Source organism: Notamacropus eugenii, chromosome 1 (genome assembly GCF_028372415.1).
Source record: "Notamacropus eugenii isolate mMacEug1 chromosome 1, mMacEug1.pri_v2, whole genome shotgun sequence".
NCBI lineage: Eukaryota > Metazoa > Chordata > Mammalia > Diprotodontia > Macropodidae > Notamacropus > Notamacropus eugenii.
Genome location: NC_092872.1, coordinates 446,225,508 through 446,244,584, shown reverse-complemented (window position 1 = coordinate 446,244,584; position 19,077 = coordinate 446,225,508). Strand labels below are relative to the sequence as shown.

At 43.2% G+C, this 19,077-nt stretch overlaps 1 protein-coding gene across 2 annotated transcripts in view; it reads right to left on the bottom strand.

Annotated features, from left to right (window-relative positions):
- NEK6 (NIMA related kinase 6) overlaps positions 1 to 16,707 on the bottom strand; it is a 129,962-nt gene extending 113,255 nt beyond the window's left edge. The window contains exon 1 of one of the 2 annotated variants that reach the window (XM_072631882.1): positions 16,581 to 16,707. Coding sequence is in view for 1 of the 2 variants with exons in the window: in XM_072631880.1 (XP_072487981.1) it covers positions 15,834 to 16,224 (391 nt within the window). In the remaining variant the exon portion in view is untranslated. Of the gene's footprint in view, positions 1 to 15,833; positions 16,240 to 16,580 lie in introns of those variants that run through there. The other variant, XM_072631880.1, reaches the window with a different exon arrangement.
- Positions 16,708 to 19,077: the final 2,370 nt, after the last annotated feature.

The following is a 19,077-nucleotide window of genomic DNA, read 5'->3' as shown; positions in this document are numbered from 1 at the left end:
CAGGACTTTTTACATAGTAGTAGTTTAATAAATATTTGCTCAATTAATATGTACTCTTGAATTGTAACATCAAAGTGTATAAGCTTGTGTTCTGCACTCTGGACCCCATTGATTCATGCTGCTAAGAGGTCCTTGGAATCATCTACCAAAGAATATGAAATCAGAAGACCTGTATGCAAACCCTGGGCCATACTCTCTGAGCTTAACCTCTCTGAGTCTCAGTTTTACTATCAAATATAAAATGGAACTACCCACCTCACAAAATATTCTACCTAAAGGACTGTGTCAACATTGATGAATTACAAAAATGTGAGTCATTTTTATTTTGCTATCCTTATGTCAATAGCTGGTCTCTAGCCTGGGGTTCACTTTTATTTGACGAGCAAGCAGCACAACTGATAGGTGCAGCTGGGATCCTGCACATATGCAGCAGGCTCCAAGTCCTCCAGAACATAGACTTTTATCTAAGTTCCAAGTGACTAAGGAAGTGCCTTTCTCTTCTCTTCTTTCTCCCACTCTTTCTCTCTCTGTCTCTATCTCTCTCTCTCCATCTCCATTTTGCTGTCTCTTGTCTCTTTCATTCAATTTTTCTCTTACTCGTCTTTTCTCAGTCTCTCTCTCTCAGACCTAAGAAGACACTTGGCTGAGCTCAGTAGCTGGAGAGGGGAAAACACTGGAGCCTTTGCCAGGAACAAGGCAGCTTCTGTTCCCGTCCCTGACGTGTCCCCTCCCAGCAGAGATGAGCAAGCAGACGGGTCAGGCAGCCAGACAGAATTATCCCAACTATCCTACATCCGTTTTTCTTGTCATCGATTGAAAGGCTCCATTTCACAAATGAGACATGTGTGACAGACGTCCTAGACCCTGTAACAGTGCAAGTTGTCCCCTAGAGATGCATATAGTTGAAGCAAGGCTTGCCTAAGAATGAGGAGACCCCATGTTCTAGCCACTGGCCCCCTGAGTAATCTTGGGCAAATCATTTCTCCTCTTTGGGCCTCATTTTCTCTGCTTATAAATGAGGGGATTTAACTAGATGATTTCTGACATCCCTTCCAGTTCTAATACTGCGTGTTTTGACATTCTCTATCCTAAGGCCCCTCCCAGCTTTAATATTCTATGGTAGGGGTTCTTAATCTGTAGAACCCCAAGTGGTCTGTGGATAGATTTTAGAATATATATGCAACTGGATGGGAAAAAAATTTATCATTATTTTCACTAACCTTTAGCTGAAATTTAGCATTTCCTTCAACATTATTCTGAGGCTTTCCCAGACCACCAAACTCCTGTTCTCTGGTGATTCTCCATGATCTCTCCAAGTTTCAGGCTTGAGGAGTCAGAAAGTATCAATATGCTGGTGAAGTCCAAAGTTCCCCTGCCACCTGTTCAGCACTCATCCTGAGAGGGTCACTGACCTGATTATTTGGTCTTTGACCCTTATAATTTATGAAAGTATGGAGCCAAACAGATATGATTTCCAATGCAGTCTCTTTTTGCTAAAGAGTTAAGGGAATCAAATCGAGGACAGCATTCTTTGAGGCCAGGACTGTGAGAATTGGGAAGAGAAAAGAAAACTACTACCACACGTCCATAATCTGCCCAGAGTCAGGAACTCCTACTGCTGACTGGCAAGAGAGTGAGAAGCCAGTTGTCTGGCATCACTCACCTGCCCACCATGTCCCAGACTTTTCTCTCCTCATCACAGCTACCCCGAGACCTACATCAATAGCCAACTGGGCACCCGCAAATGGACAATTATAGACAATTTTTCATTCATTTCCTAGCCAGTTATCATGAACCTTTGCTCTGCATATTGGTTAACAAGCATTTATTAAGTGCTCACTATTTGCTGGTGCTAAGCACTGGGGTATGAAGATACACATACACACACACAAAAAAACCCAGTCCCTGCTGTCAGTGAGTGTGGGAGATATCATATAAATAAGAAGCTACCTGCAAGATATATACTAAATAGATGGAAGATAATCTGTATTTTCTCAAAAGGAGATCAAGAAGAACAAAATGCTTCTGAAACTTGGAATAATAATGATAACAATGCTATAATAGCAACAGAGGTTTATAGTTTACAAAGCACTTTCTTCACAATACCTTTGGGAAGTAAGCAGTCAGTTAACAAACATCTATTAAGTGTTTACTAGACACAGTAATGGGAAGGCTTCTTACTGAGATGTTTCGGTTGTGTCCAACTCTCCACGACCCCATTTGGGGTTTTCTTGGCAAAGATACTGAAGTGGTTTGCAATTTTCTTCTATAGCTCATTTTGCATGTGAGAAAACTGAGGCAAGCAGGGTTAAGTGACTTGCTCAGGGTCACAAAACTAGAAAGAATCTAAGGCTGGATTTGAATTTAAGTCTTCCTGACTTTGGGCCCAGCACTGTATCCAGTATGCTGCCCTGATGGGAATGCAGAGAAAGTTAAAAATAGGGTGCCTATAAGATCTACGGAGAATGGAGAAATTTATGATGAAACAAGAGATAGAGAACATTATGAAGCACAAAACAGATAATTTTGATTACATTAAATTGATAAGTTTTTGCACAAATAAATCCAATGCAACCAAGATTAGGAGGGAAGCAGAAAACTGGGAAAGAATTTTTGCAACCAGTATCTGTGATAAAGGCTTCATTTCTAAAATATATAGAGAACTGAGTCAAATGTACAAGAATACAAGTCATTCCCCAATTGATAAATGGTCAAAGGAAATGAGCAGGCAGTTTTCAGAGGAAGAAATTAAAACTATCTGTAGTCATATGGAAAAAGGCTCTAAATCACTATTGATTAGAGAAATGCAAATCAAAACAACTCTGAGATACCACATCACACCTATCAGATTGGTAACATGACAGAACAGGAAGATGATAAATGCTGGAGAAGATGTGGGAGAGTTGGAACACTAATTCATTGCTGGTGGAGCTGTGAGCTGATCCAATCATTGTGGAGAGCAATTGGAACTATGCCCAAAGGGCTACAAAAATGTGCATACCCTTTGATCCAACGATATTGCTTCTAGGACTGTATCCCAAAGAGTTCACAAAAATGAGAAAGGGTCCCACATGTATACAAATATTTACAGTAGCTCTCTTTGTGGTGGCCAAGAACTGGAAATTGAGGGAATGCCCATCAGTTGGGGAATGGCTGAACAAGTTGTGGTATATAATGTAATGGAATACTATTATGCTATAAGAAACGATGAACAGGAAGACTCCAGAGAGGCCTGGAAGGATTTATATGAACCGATGCTGAGTGAAAGGGGCAGAACCAGGAGAACTTTGTACACAACAACAACCACAGTGCGTGAGGACTGTTTCTGGTAGACTTAGCCCTTCACAGCAATGTAAGGACCTAAAACATTCCCAAAGGACCCTTAAGGCAAAATGCCTTACATATCCAGAGAAAAAACTGTGGAATCAGAACACAGAATGAAGCAGACTATTTTTGCTTGTGTTATGTTTTGTTTTGGTTTACTTTTTCTCATGGTTTCTCCCATTCATTGTAATTCTTCCATGCAACATGACTAATTTGAAAATGTGTTTAATAAGAATTTATGTGTAGAACCTATGTAAGATTGCATGCTATCTCAGGAAGGGAGGGGGAAGGGGGGAAAATTTAAGACTTATGGAAGTGATTGAAAGCAAATTAATTAATTAAAAAAATAAAAACAGGGTTCCTACCCTCAATGATTTCATAGTAGGGAAACTAAGAGGCAGAGGTAAGGAAGCTCAGTCTTCCAGGCCTAGGGGACAGGCCAGTACAAAGGCTCAGGAACAGTGGATAAGTCAATGAGGCTAAATGAGAGAGAGACAGACAGACAGAGACAGAGAGACAGAGAGAGACACAGAGACAGAGACAGAGAGAGAGAAAGAAAGAGACAGAGAGAGAGGGAGAGAGAGGGGGGGAGGGAGAGAGAGACAGAGAGAGGCAGAGACAGAGAGAGAGAGACAGAGCGGGGAGGGAGAAAGACAGAGAGAGAGAGAGAGGGAAAGAGAGGGAGAGAAGGGGGGAGGGAGAGGATGTGAGGGGGGAGGGAGAGAAGAGGAAGGGAAGCGAGGGAGGGAGAGGATGGAGGGAGAGGGGGGAGGGAGAGAGAGACAGAGAGAGAAAGAAAGAGAGACAGAGACAGAGAGAGAGAGACAGAGAGAGAGAGCATGTGTGTGTGTGTGAGTGTGTGTGAAGGAGAGTGAGTAAAGTGTGAAAAATATAAGCATTACTATTTCTATTCTAAAGATGAAGAAACTGAGGCTCTCCTTATATTACATTCTCAAGACACCACTCAGGGGAGAACTCATTTATTAGAAAGAAAAAGAGGAAGGGGAAATGAGGAGGAAGGAGAGATTTGATATGGTTTCCTAATTCATGGCGCAGGTTATCATTCTGAGATCCTCTAGACTAGAGGGTCAAACGGCAGGGCCAGATTAAAAAGTAACTGGGAAATATTGAGCAAAATAAAGAAAAACACAGTAAAACATAGATAACATTAACTTGTATTTTTTCTGCAGCCTGTAGGAAGAAATATCTTTCCAGCTGAGTTTGACCCAACTGCTCTGGACAATGTCTTCACACACAACTATGTTGCTGTGGAGAAGATGGTTGTGTGAGGGTGATTACTGATTTTAATCTTAGATTAGGAATCCTGTTATCAGACAGAATCTGACATATTCATTCACTTCTGAGCACCTTTCATAATGACTTTCATAGATTTCTCTTCCCCCATTGTCACGTAACATTAGTTCATAAATATTTCAGCCAGATGTCATCTGATGTTAGAACATATCATTATAGCGCTTCTACACATCAGCTTCTTTTTCGTTTAATGGTCTCACATTCTGTTGCAAAATGCTGACCCGCTGTAGGGCAAAGGGCTGGTCTGATCTCCCCCAAAGCATGAAAGTGAAGCTTTCCTTGTACAGATTCCCAGATTCAGTTCCCTGTTCTAGTCAACTTTCTTTTATGTGATAGTAGGAAAGGAACTAGAAGATTCTAAAGGGAAAACAGCATGTTAGAACTGGGAGGGACCTTAGAATACAGGACATTAAAGGAAAGGTATCTCTGATCATAGAAGATGAGAGAAGAACAGAACCTCAGAATACAGACTATAAGCAGACCTGTATCTAGCAATGTAGGGTAGAAGCAAGGGGTACCAAAGGCGTCCTCCAATCAACCTTATGGAAATCATCTCTGGGGAGGCTGTCACTGTAGGGAAAGAACAGAAAGAAATTTTCTTTCTTGGAGCTTAAGGCGAGGGGATTGAGGTACTGGAAAATCAATTACTATCTGGTAGCTTTCTATTTTCACTGACTCCTCTTGCTAAGAAGCATTCTGGTTCATCACTCTTGCTAAGAACGTTACTCATGCTAAGAGGCATCATAGTAAAATGGATAGAGAACTAGCCTTGGAGCCAAGAGGACCTGGGTTCAAGTTTCACCTCTAACATATACTGCCTAGGTGAAGCTGAACAAGTCATTTAACTTCTCATTGTCAGACTATCCAACCAGCATTGGTACCCGGAATTTCCTTATCTGCAAGTACCCTGTATCAAAGAAATCACAAGTCTGATCTCTATTGTCTCCTATTCGTGCTTTTGTTGTTGGTTAGTCGGTTTTGTGTCCTACTCTCTGTCGGGGTTATCCTGGTTTGCCATTTCCTTCTCCAGCTCATTTCGCAGATGAGGAAACAGAGGCAAGCAGGATTAAGTGACTTGCCCAGGGTCTCACAGCTATTAAGTGTCTGAGGCCAGATTTTAACTTAGGAAGATAAGTCTTCCTTACTCCAGGCCCAGTACTCTATCCACTGAGCCATGTAGCTACCCAACTTCTTGCTAAATAGGTGCTAATATGAGAACATACAATATTAGTTCTTAAGGGACCCTAGAGACTATCTAGTTCAACAGTCTCATTTTATAGATGGAGAAGGAAAGGTTAAGTGACTTGCCAACAGCACAAAGTAAGTTAAGAAGCAGAGCCAGAATTAGGATCTGGATCCCCAAAATCTAGTAGTGAACTTTCTACTCTCCCATGTGGCTTCTATTCCATCTGATAAAGTCAATGTCCCACCAAGCTTAAAAACAACATGACACAGTGATTGGCAATGACTCTTCATGGGCCTAAGACCAGGATATATTTCACAGAAACTTCAAACAAACTGTAATCTTTTGTGACAGCCTGAAGCAGGACATTTCTAAATCAAAGAATCTAGTGGAATGGTGAAATGCCAAGGTATCAAACACACAGCCTTATGGGGCCCCCCACACTCCCCTAGCCTCTGAACCAGATTAAAATGTAACTGGGGAAACACAATGCAAAAAATACAATGAAACAGAGATAGGATAACTTCTTAAAATTAAGTCAATATGCAGTCCACAGGGATCCGTATATACTGATTAGTTGCTCCCATTTCTTTTTCATTTTTACACCACTGGTAAAGAGAATTTACTCAATAAGAGCTGCTGAGCTCTCTCTGTTTCCCCTTCCCTCACCCAAGATTTGTTTCCTCTGAGCATGAGCTTACAGATAAAGAAGTACACACACACAAACTGCAATTATACACATAAATAGATATACACTGTAACTATGTACATACAAACATACACACTCAGATGGGATGACGTGACTTAGTGGATAGAGGGCTAGCCTTGATTCAGGAAAACCTAAATTCAAATTTAGGTTTCTGATACATTCTGTGTTTCCCTTGGTGTATCCATAGATTACAAAGCTGACCAAATACACAAGTAGAATTCCCTACAATGATAAAATTGAAAGTCTTGTGTGTATATATAGTATGAATCAATGAAATTTATTAAGTGCCAGTGATGTGCTAGGCATTGGTAATATAAAAACAAAACAGCATGTGCCCTTAAGAAACTAAAATTCTATGAATAAGTGAATGTCCTTTATATGAATATTTGTACATGGATGTATGGTTGTTCCTGGGTACTTAAGGATGTCCTGTGTTCTAATATTCCATGTTCTAAAGTAGCTTCCTGCTCTGACAACTTTTCTCCTCTTCACCTCTGATATTTGTGTGTCCCCATTAACTCTCAAGTGTCACCATGAAGTCTTCCCTGATTTCCCATCCCCCAGTCAAAAAGAACATTCTCCCTCAGATCTCAAAGAGCACTCCTTTTCTGTAGCTCTCTCTAATGCAGAGAGCACGCATTTCCATAATCTGAGTTTGTGTCAACATCCCCCTACTTGTAAACTCCATGAGGACAGGGACCAGGGATTCATCATCTAGCAGAGAGGTCTACACATAATAGATACTTCCTAAATGACTGAACAGAAATGAATTATTCCAGCTGCACTCTTCATGCCCATTGTGAATATAGTATTTCTGTGAGAGAAAGTCTTTGAGATTATTTCTGCCAGTTCTGAGCCAGAGGAAGCTTTGGAAAGGAGACGAGAGGACTTCTCACCTAGTTGTGCTCCCCCTACTTCCCCTACACCCCCCCATCTGTGACAGACAGCTGCTCACAGGTCCCAACCTCTGATTATGCCAGACTCTTCAAGGAGCAGTGAACTACAGCAAACACTGTGTAAATAATTAACAAAACATCTGCCTCCTGAATTAAGTACTGTTACTAAGGTTAGTTGTTTACCCAGGGACTCCACTCTCTCTGAGAACACTCATCTTCAAATTTTAAAGTCCCGCTTTTTTTTTTAAAGGAAGTGAAGGGGACAAAGACAAAGTAGTTCTTTTCTATACTTTCCCCCACCCAGGACACTGTGGGGACTTTGAGAGTGTCTAGACATTTACATTCGGCTTCTTACTGAGCAGCTGCTGTCTTGCTCCTCTCTATTTTGGGGAAGGCAATTTAGGAAGAATTAGTGGCATCTGGATCCAGTTTGGGGCCTCAGCGCAGATGCCCTTGGTCACCCGTCACACACCTCAAGTAAGACAGAGCCTCGTTTAAGTTTTAAAGATGAAGCCCATGCTCAGAAAGTCTACAGGACTGGGAATCAGGAGATCTTGATTTAAGTTCAGACTCTGCCCTTCTCTAGTTTTGTGACCTTAGGAAAGTCAATTAAGTCCCTAAGCCTCAATTTCCTAATCTGTAAAACTAAGGGATTGTACAAAATAAGCTCTAAAGCCCCTTATACCTGATGTGTCAAATACAAGGCCTCCTGAGTACAGACTCAAACAGATTAAAATGTAATTGGGAAATATTTAACAGAACAAACAAAAATCAATAAAACATAGTTAGCATTACATTTTAAAACTGAGTCTGTACAGCTCAGTGGCCCTCATTTCCATTTGGGTTTGACATCATAATCCCAATATATTCATACACTGAATTTAAAGGAATTTAGGATGGAGAATGTTAAGGATGGAAGGAACATAACAATATTAGGGCACAAAACTAATGTTCCTCTACAGCTCTAATAAATGCATAGAATGTTAAGAGCTCAAAAGAATTTAGAAAATAGAATGTCAGACCTGGAAAGAACCTTACAACATAGAATATCCAAAAATTTTAACAAAATGTTATCTGGAAAGGACCTTAGACCATGAAATGTTAGCCAAAAAATTTTAGAGCTGGACAGGGTTATTTACTATATTATGATTCACTGGGAAGAAAACAACCACAAGAAGCCCTGCAGAGACGTACAGGGAATGACTAGATGTGGGCTCAGCATTGGAAATACACAAACTGAAGTCTGCCACGTCTGCCAATTTCCACGTTGGTGTGATGTGAACAGACGAGGCTACTCCCCAGTGTCCCACGATTCATTTCTGATAAGCCGGCTGTAGGCAGTGATGATAGGGGACAACTCAGAGGCCCTCCGGCTCTTCTCTTAGGAACACCACAGGGAGCTGCGCATCACCTCTGCTGTTACAGGGAATCGAGCACTCAATGGATTCAGAAACCCATCTCATTTCCAAACACAGTCTGGGCCCTGGCTCAATAATAAGGAATCTGAGACCCATAGAGGTTCTGTCACATTTCCAGAGTCACCCAAGTAGTATAAAGCAGAGAAGAGATTCAAAGTCAAAGCCAAGCATTTTGGTTCTAAAGTCAGATCTCTCTTTCCTTTTTATTTTGAACTGCCTTTAGGTATTACACCTTCCTTGCTGGACCTCCCGGACAACACACATCCTTTATTCCAAGAAGTCTTCACCTTCTGTTGTGTCATGGACCCCTCTGGCAGTATGATGAAGCCTATGGTGAAGACTTCTGGGAATAATGCCTTTAAAAGCATACAATAAAGCACAAAGGATTACCAAGGAAAGTAATGCTGAAATGTGGTTATCAAAACATTTCAAAAACAAATTCACAGACCCTAGGTTAAAAACCCTTCTTCTAGCCTAACCTCTCAAAGCTGAAAGCCACAAGAGGCATTTAATGATGCTCTATCATGTGCCAGGCACTGCTAAAACTAAACAGTCCCTCTGCCTTCAAGAAATTTACATTCTACTGTCTCATTTCATCCTCATAAGGTTGCTGTAAAGACTAAATGAGATGATATATGTAAAACACAACATAAATGTAACATGAATTATTATTATTATAGCAATCCTGTAGGACAATATGGCAATTCAACAGAATGTGAGTTCTTTGAGAGCAGAGTTGGTTTCGTTTTTGTCCTTTTATCCCCTGCACCTAGAATAATGTCTGGCAGGTGCTTAATAAGCATTTGCTGATTATCCCTATTTTACTATTACTATGATGAAGATAGTTTAAAAACGTGCAAAAGGCTTCACAGTTCACAACTGGTAGAGCTAGACTTAAAAACCAAATCTCTTGACCTAGTCCAGGGTTTTCTGCTATACCTCAGAATCTGTGGAAAAAGAAGGCAAAGCTCATGACAACTTCTGCAGAGCCTGGAATGAGGTGGGTGTGTGTGTTTGTTTTCACACCAGAATCCCCATTAGAGAGACAGATGTCGAATTGCTAGATCATGCCCCAAGTTCATTTTTCCAAATTTAATGTCACAGGAAATTACCCTAATGACTGACTGTAGCATGTAAATCCTGCTAATCTGTGTCTGGCAGCCAGGCACAAGAATGCTGCTTAATTCAGACCCAGCCAAATCATAGGATTGTGTTTACGTCACTAAATTCAGCCAGGAAAGGCTGAAGTCATCTACCTTTAGTTTTCTTTTCTTTTCTCTAAACTAACATTTTTTCCCATGTACAAATCTCACTGTTCTCTAAGATGACAGAGTGAAGGGAGGCAGCCAGATGCTAACAGTATAGGTGAGTTTCCTCTAGTTTAGTTTTCTCATCAGTTAAGACACTCACAGATGCATACACGGTGCCCAGATGACTCCTGGCAGGCCAGTAGTCATTCCAGAAATGCTTTCAGTCCACGAAGTCACAGAATCTCAAAGTCACAAGGGTCCTGACAACATAGAACACTGGAACGGAAAACATGGAACATATCACAGAAAGGTACCTTGGAATACAGAATGTGAGGATATAACATGCCACACATAAAAGGGTCTTAGAGAAAATATGGTCCAAACTCCTCAACTTATAGCTAAGGAAACTGAAGCCCAGAGAGAAGGGAAATAACAAAGTGACAGAGAGAGGACATTTGAACAGCAGAGACAGACTAGAACCCAGGTCTCAACTCCATTCTAGTTTTCTTCAGGACACAGAATGTCAAAGTTAGAAGGACCTTTAAAACACAGAATGTGATCAGGTTTGAAAGGAACCTTTAACATCACCAGTGATAATGGCCCAAGAGAGTTCTGTGGCATGTGTGTGCATCTTTTTAAAGGATGGCATCAGGATAAAAGATAAAAGATGAAAATAAGGACTATTTTTACCTCCCCAAATCACAGGCCAGACGGGAAAGAATCAATCAATGCCAGAAATGTGGCTGTGCCTTCCTGCAAGATCTATTATTTCACACCTTAAATTAGTGTATCTCAAAGCAATTTGCAAATGTTCGTCAATTTGCAGAATATACTTATGAGGGAGACAAATACCTTTTCCACTTAACAGCAAAAGAAAATTTAAGAGAGGCTCAAGAACAAATTGCAAAACATACTTCTTACAAGAGTAATGAATTAAGATATGAACAAACAAGGAGATATATCGAGATAGTGGAAAGAGCCCAGGACTGGTGCTCAAGAGACCTAGAATCTCAACCCAGCTCTGATACTAGCTCATAGGATCATAACATTTAGTACTGGAAAGGGGCTTAAATCATCTCTTCCAATCACCTCATCTTAGAGATATGACACAAGTATTTTTTAAGTGTTCTCTCTCTGGTAAGAAAAAGAAGATAGAAAGTTTAGCTGAGAAATGGGTCCTGAGGCCCTGAGAGATTGTGACTTGCCTGAGGTTACCTAAGTATTATGTAGCAGAGGTTGTCTTTGATCTGAGGGAGTGACCCCAAACGCAGTACACTGTCACTACATACTGATACCCTAACAGTTCCATCCCCTCTAAAAGGTTTTATATATAGGGACAATGTTATAGAATCAGACAATTTCTAAGCTAGAAGGAATTTTAAAATATAAAATGTTGGGATGTGGAATATGAGATGTCAATGCTTGAAGAGGTCTTAAAATACTGAAAGTATGAACGTAGAACTCAAAATGTTTGAACTTTGAAATACAGAATATTAGAACTTAAAGGGACCTTAGAACATAGACTGTTAGGAACAAAATGACTCTTAAGAGATTATTTGGTCTGGCTTCATCATACATTCAAACTGAAGCTGAAGAAAGTAATTTGCACAGGAAAATTTGAACCTAGTCCTTCTGAGTCTCAGTCCAAGTCTCTTTCCACTATATTATCAATCAAGTTTGAAACTATAAATTTATTGTTCGGTTGTGTCTGACTCTTTGTAATCCCATTTGAGATTTTCTTGGCAAAGACAATGGAGTGGCTTGCTATTTCCGGCAAACAGGGTTACGTGACTTGCCCAGGGTCACACAACAGCTAATGTGTCTGAGGCTGGATTTAAACTCAAGAAGATGAGTCTTCCTGACTACAGGCCCAGCACTCAATCCACTGGGCCACCTAGCTGCCCGAAGTATTTGTTAAGCATCTCTCTAACTTCTAGGATACAAAGACAAAAGTGAAGGACCCTGTTCTCAAGAAGTTTACATTTTAAATAGGAAAACAACATGTTGCTACACAGATGCATACAAAATACATGTAAAGTAGATACAAGATAACCTCGGAGGGAAAAAGCAGCTGCCACTGGCAGGACAGAAAGACCTCCTGCAGAACTTAGAGCTGGGGCTTGAAGGCAACATTGGATTCTAGGAGCCCGAGGTAATAAGGGAAAGTATTACAGGAAGACAGCCAGTGCAAAGAAACGGAAACAGGAGATCCAGGGTCATGTGAGAGGATAAGCAAGGAGGCCAGTACGGCTGAATTGCAGAGTGTACAGGGGAATGTGGAGAGGTGGGTAGGGGATAATATTTAAGAAGTCTGGAAAGGTAGGGTGAGACCAAGATGTGAGATGTAATGAGTCTTAAATATCCAATGGAAGAAAGTCTATTTTATCCTGGAGGTAACAGGGAGACACTGGAGTTAGCTGAGTAAAGAGTGACATGGCTAGTATACTGTTTATTTATCCTACATTCTAAAGTGCCTTTCTAACACTGAATGCATTCCAAGGTTACTTCCACTATATTGTTAGACTCTAAAAATCATAAGTGATTGGTGGCAAAGAATATAGAATGTTTCATGTCTTCTTACAGGCAAATAACTTCACTGGTCTAATCTTCAAAATATCTATCTGAAACTTTCCCAAGCAGATGTAGTTAACTCAATATGATTCCTGATCAAACTTTAATTGTTCTGCTCTACCAATCAGGTCTTGGCTAAGACTTTCTCCAGAAATCTATCTTATATCTCCCACAAAACTAGTAAGCAAATCAGCCGGCAATTCTAAGAGCTCCAGGTCTAAAAACTGGCATTGTTGTATTATCCTCAAGTCATTTCCCAGCTCAGAGAGATATAAAGAAATGGAGTGGGGCAGAGGAGAAGGGCTTGGGGCAGCCTTGTTCCTGGTTGCTCCTTGGGGATTGTTTTTTTAAACTCTCATTTTCAGTCATTTCCAAAGCTGACGGGACCACAGAGCTTCACAAACCACAGAGAGCATTCCAACCTCCTGTGCCTTTTCTTCTGGGAAGTTGGGCAAGAACCTTCCCAAACCTTTGCCAGTGAGGATCTTTGCCAGGGAGTGACTCATTCTACCCCTCTCCAGAGTTGTATTTTATTTGGGGGGAATGAAGACAGACTGTGCCATGATGGGGGAGGTGGAGTTTCCAACAAACACAGAAGTGCTGTGTGTAAGGGGTGGGAGGGCAGTGGAGGGTAGTTTTTTTTTTTTAAGGGAATTGGGCTATTTTTTTTTTTAAGATGACATGAAACACTTGCTTCACATTCTTTAGAATCAATCATTTGTGATTTAGAGAATCAAAGAAAGTTAGAGTAGAAGGGCCCTTAGAATACAGAATGTTAGAGCTTTTTGTTTAGTTTTTTTTCTTTTTCAGGACCTATGATCATGGTATATGAGAGATGGAAGAACTTTAAGGTTCATCTGGTTCAAAATGATTCATGGGGCAACTGAAGACCAGAAAGGGGAAATAATTTGATCATAGGATCATAGATATAGGTCAGGAAGGGACCTCAGAGATCATAAACTTCTGGTCATTTGTTTTAGAGATGAAGAAACGAAGTCACAGAAAAGTTAAGTGATATGCCCAGAATCACACAGCTAGTAAGTACCTGAGGTAACAATTGAATCCAACTCATCCTGACTCATTCCAGTGCCCTATCTACTACAGTCCAGTGGTTTGTCCTCTGGGAGCCTCTGAGACTCTTTCAGGGGGTCCACAAGATCAAAATTATTTTCATAATACCAAAATGTTTCAATTTCTAATATGGTAAATATCTATAGCTATAAACCACACAAAAGCTCTGTGGAGGTAGGTGTGGTCATCAGTAATTCTTAAGAGTGCAAAGGGGTCCTGAGACCAAGACGGTTGAGAAGTGGTATACAATACTATATTGCGTTCAAGGTCACAACAGTATTAAGTAGCAAACCCAAGCACACTGACTACAAATCCAAGTCTCTTTCTCCCCATGCTTATAGCCAGTTGTACCAGGGGATGAACTGCATATCCTCAGTTTCCTTAATTAGCCAGGACCACATGTGTTCTTCCCCACCTGAGGATCCCAGAACTGAGAGCTGGTACCTTAGAAGCTACCTATTATCCCATTCTTCAGAAAAGATAAGTCAGGCCTTGGAAAGGGGAATTGACTCACCCAAGGTCACACAGACAGTTACAAAGCCAGAGTTAGAACTCCTCACTCATCCTCTTTTCCTAACTACAGTTGCTCTATAACAACAATTCTTCCATTTGGGAAAATATTTTTTAAAGAAGCCACAGTCATCCATCTCAGCATACTGTGGCCCTATAAGACAATCCCATTTGTTTTTTAATTCAAGTATCACATTTGCATACGTAAAACATTCCTCCCTCTCACACCAAGCCCTCTGCCTCTCATTCCTTCTGACCCTATTCCCAATTCTGGAAGAGGTCAATTTTGTTGTTTTTCATTTTTAAAGGAAGCTGAAACATTCCACTATACAAAAACACAGGCAAACCAGACAACAGGTCATCTCAAAATCACCAAGAGATCTGTGAGTAATAACGATATAACTTCAACAATTTGAGGCCCCATGATTTCATCAGTGTGGGCACTTCCTCAGCTAATAGAGTTCCAACATTTCTACCCCTCAGAAATAGACTTCAAAACTTGTTGGAATCAAAATACATCATCACCTGCTGGCCAACCTTCTGGAGGTTCCACCACCAAACGAAGGGGACAATTCTACAGCACTCTGAAGAGTTTCTAATCTGTTATCTCATTTGATCCTCACATCGCTATGAGGGACCTAGTAGAAGGATTCTAATTCCCCATTTTACAGATGAAGACTCGGGTGTCCAAAGTGACTTGCCCAAGGTAACAAAGTCAGTTAAGTGACAGCGTTAGGACTTGAACCCTAAGCAATACTATGGGTGCAGCTTCCCAAAAGTTGGGACAATTAACTTACAGAAAAGTGTTATAGTTTTTCTGGCTCTATCTACAAGTAATGCATTCTTGTGTAATGAAAAGAGCCCTAGATTGGAGCCAGAAGATCTGGGTTCAAGTCCTGGCTCAGCCACTTACCAACTGTATGATCTTGTTAAAAGAGGGAGCTGGTTGGACTAGATGACTACTGAATTTCCTTCCAATTCTGATATTCTATATTCTAAGGCAATTCACATTTCTATAGCAAAGCAGTTTACAAATCACTTTCCTAACAGCTCTGTTAGCAGGCAGTGTGTACCTATTTTACAGACCATACAAATGCAGATCAGAGAAGCTTATGTACATGTCAGACTGAAGTCCCATCCAAATAAAGAAGACCCAGGGAGAGACGGTCTCCTTTCCCGGAACCTGAGGTGTCCAACAAAGGGGCAAGGAAAAGAGATCTACTAGGCCCCACGTGATGACTGTCAATTGAGATGGGAGGGAAACAGGTAGGTACACGAGCATACATAAACTGATCTACGTCTCTATGTCCCAGTGCCTTTATTTGTGTCTGTCTCAATGTGTCTCTTCCCATTCACCATCATGACATATACTTGGAGACAAGAGCCATGGGTTCAAATCCTAGCTCTGACACCTACTAGATGTGTTGTGACAACGAATAAAATACTTCAATTCTCTGAATCAAATGTTCCACATCCGTAAAATGGGAATAATAACGCCGGCCCTACCCACCTCACAGACTTGTGGTGAGGAAGGCACATTGCATTAAAGCCCCAGAGAAAACAGACCCACCTATTACAAACATCTACCTGCGTGAATCCGAACGTAGTATGGGTCTGTAAGTAGCGTTGGGCTGCGTGTCCCTCCCTCCACGACCCACAGTCCCCTCCAAAGTTGACTTTTCACTGTTACCCTCTCCTTTGCGGAGGAAAACAAAAGCCCAGCCCCGACTTCTGTTTCTGGGAGCCTCCCCCCATCCAGCACGCAGCAATGGGGCTGTGCACAGGAAGAGGAATCTTGGACTCTGCTCGGCCCGGAGCAGCTGGGAGCTGCAGGCACCGAGGGAGGCTGGCCACGGGCCAAGCCCCTTCCCGCCTGGACGGAGGGAGGGGGCGACACACGGACGCGGAGACCCGGACAGGGACAGGCACACTGAGACACGGACACCCAGAGGGACGGCACGCCAACCGACGGACACATACTGACAGACAGACAGACCCACCAACGCACCGCCACGACCGTGCACCAACCGACCCGGACACGCACAACACCCAGGCTCCAGCCAAGTTCAAGTTCAGCCCCCCCTCTGCCCCCGGGGGCGCTGACCGCCCAGGCTCGGGGTGCTATGGGGAAGGGGGAGCTCAGAGGAGGGGCCCTTGGGGGAGGGGGTCCCAGGCGCTGAGCCCGGGGGGGAGGGGGCGCGGGGCTCTCCGGTTGCCCCAAGCCTGAGGCTTCCCCTCCTCCGCCCCAGCTCCCGGCCCGGCCCCCAAGGACCCCAAGGACCGCCCCTCCCCACTCTGCCCCGGCCAGTCTCCCCCAGCCCCCCGGGGCCTTACCGGCTCCTCGGGGCGAAGCGCGGCGCAGCCGGAGCCCCCGAGTCCCGGACGCAACTTCTCCGCGCGGCCGCCACCACCAACTCCGCCGCCGCCGCCGGGGCCGCGCACGCGCGCCCCCGCCTCCCCTCCGGGGCCGCGCCTGCCCCTCCGCGCGCTGTCTGCCACGCAGGCCTCCCGGGAGCGCGGTCCCGGGGCCCACGGGGACTGCGAGGGGGCGGGAAGCGAGCCCCGCCCTCCCCGGGCGGTCCCCCGGGCCGCCCTTTGTCCCCTCCGCTCCGCCTTCCGCCTCCAGCGGGGCCCCACCTTGCATCCTTTTCTGGCCGAGAGCCTGTCCGCCTGTCCGGCCGGGGAGGTCAGCGACCTTGAGCCGGTCCCTTCCGTTGTCCCGGAGGGGCCCCGGTGACCTGATCTGGGAACTGTGGAAATGCGACTCTGCGAATAGCTGGGCTCCCAGGTCCCCCAGCCTCCGTGGAGCCCCCTTCTCGACCTCTAAAAGGGGGGTAATGAGCTCAGGGGTGATCGTGAGGAAGGTGAAGTTTTAAGTCCAGGGTAAAGAGGAGCCATTTGGACCGTACTGAAGGGCCCTTCCCGCTGCAGCCCTCCACGTGCTAACATCCCTCCCAGTCCTCTGGCCTCCCTTCGTACTCTTTATGGTCCTTCGGGAGGAAAGGTCGATAAAGTTCTATGATGCTGTGAGCAAGGGGGTTTCCATAACCCCCTCGGAACCTCCCCACGCACCAGCAATTCTCTGAAGTGAGTCAGCTAGTAACTTGCACGAGGGTGTCATTTTCCCTAAAAAGAAAAAGAAAAAATAAATCCTAACGATACATTTTCAGATTTCTGGCTGTCCTTCCCCTCCGTCTAGGAGGAAACCAGGAAAGATCAACTTGGGCCTTTCTTACTCTTGTTTTTAACTCAGTGGGTTTTTTCCCCCAAGTTATGAGATGAGTCAACGGTGGAGCTTCTCTTTGCAACGTGGTGCTCAGAATTAGAACTGCAGTCTCACTACCATAGGAGGCTCGGGAAAGTCTCTGTGTTAAGTGTTTGAATGTATCAGGGAGAAAGAGCTAACATTCTCCTCCCCTGAGGGTTTAAGGATTAAAGAAGGATTCTTATGATTTTATTATTTCGTGCTTTGAAAGAATAGATGGAGGTCTTTCCTATAAGCTCCAGGGTAATAGGATTTTACTTAAGATCATATATGTTAATAAAATTCCTAGGATCTCATTAAGGGCTCCTGTGCTTACCACAGTGCCTGACACACACTAGGTGCTTAATGATGTCGATCGATTAATTATTGATTAATTGATTGGCTTAGGTAGGTAGTATGGTGTGGTGGAAGGATCTGGCTGATATCAAAGGACTTGGGTTTGAATCCCAGCCTTGCTACTTGCCAGTTGTGTGGCTTCGAGTAAGTTTTTTCTCCTTTCTGGGCATCAATGTCCTCACATCTGCAAAGTGAGAATAATACTTTTGTACCCCTTGTCTGGGATCTTATAGCTAGCAAGCATTGGAGTAAGCCCTTGAACCCGTCTCCTGATGTCAATTCTCTGCAGCTCTTGTAATCTTCAGGTGCTCAAGGGATCAGGCCATTTGACTTGCTCCCTGCAGAAAAGGGCTGCTAAGAAAGGAGGACAAAAGAAGAAACAAATGTCTTTAGGGGAAAAACCTAGTTGGTCTCTGTCCTTTCTTTTGAGGTTTGGGGTTTGGCATCATATTTTGTACTTGGGCCAGGTCAACCCACAAAATGAGTCTTTGAGAAATTTCAAATGAAATGTAGGGTGTCGACATCTCTTTACCTCCAAAGACAAACATTTGCATGAATGTCACTTCTTGTTGACAAGAAGTCATTGGATACAGTCGTCATCATCATCATCATCATCATCATCATCATCAGGACCAGCCTGCTTGTCCACAGCAGCCCTCTGAGGAGTTATTATTTCCATGTTGCAAACGAGAGACCAGAGGATCAGAGAGATAAAGTCGCTTGTCCAAGGGCACAGAGTAGCAAAGGTCAGAGCCAAGACTCAAACCCATGCCTTTTGACTCCAAGCCCGGGGCAATTTCTGTCATACCACACTCAGTCTCTGAGGGCTTAAAGAGGGTTCTCTTTTGGGCCTTGTTGCCTGCACAGCATTGACTGTGCCAGGCAGCTCACTAGAGACAGTGATCGACAGAACAGATGGAAACTAAGAGGCCACCTGGTTTTAAAGCAAATTATATCATCAGTCCATCAATACAAAATCTAAAACATAAGGGAAGTGCTTAGGACAAAACGATGCGAATCCCATTTATCCTTTTTCCCCTCCCTCCTCTGGTTTGTCAGAGAATCAGGAGGATTTTTCACTGGCAAAGTGGCATGTTTGGCTCTTTCTTCCCAAACCCGAGATCTAGACCTTCTTGAGGATTTGTCGACTTCGACACCAGACCTACAATTCCATAGCTATTAGTATAGCAACCTTTCTTTGTACTACATAGTAGTAGCATAGTAAAAACA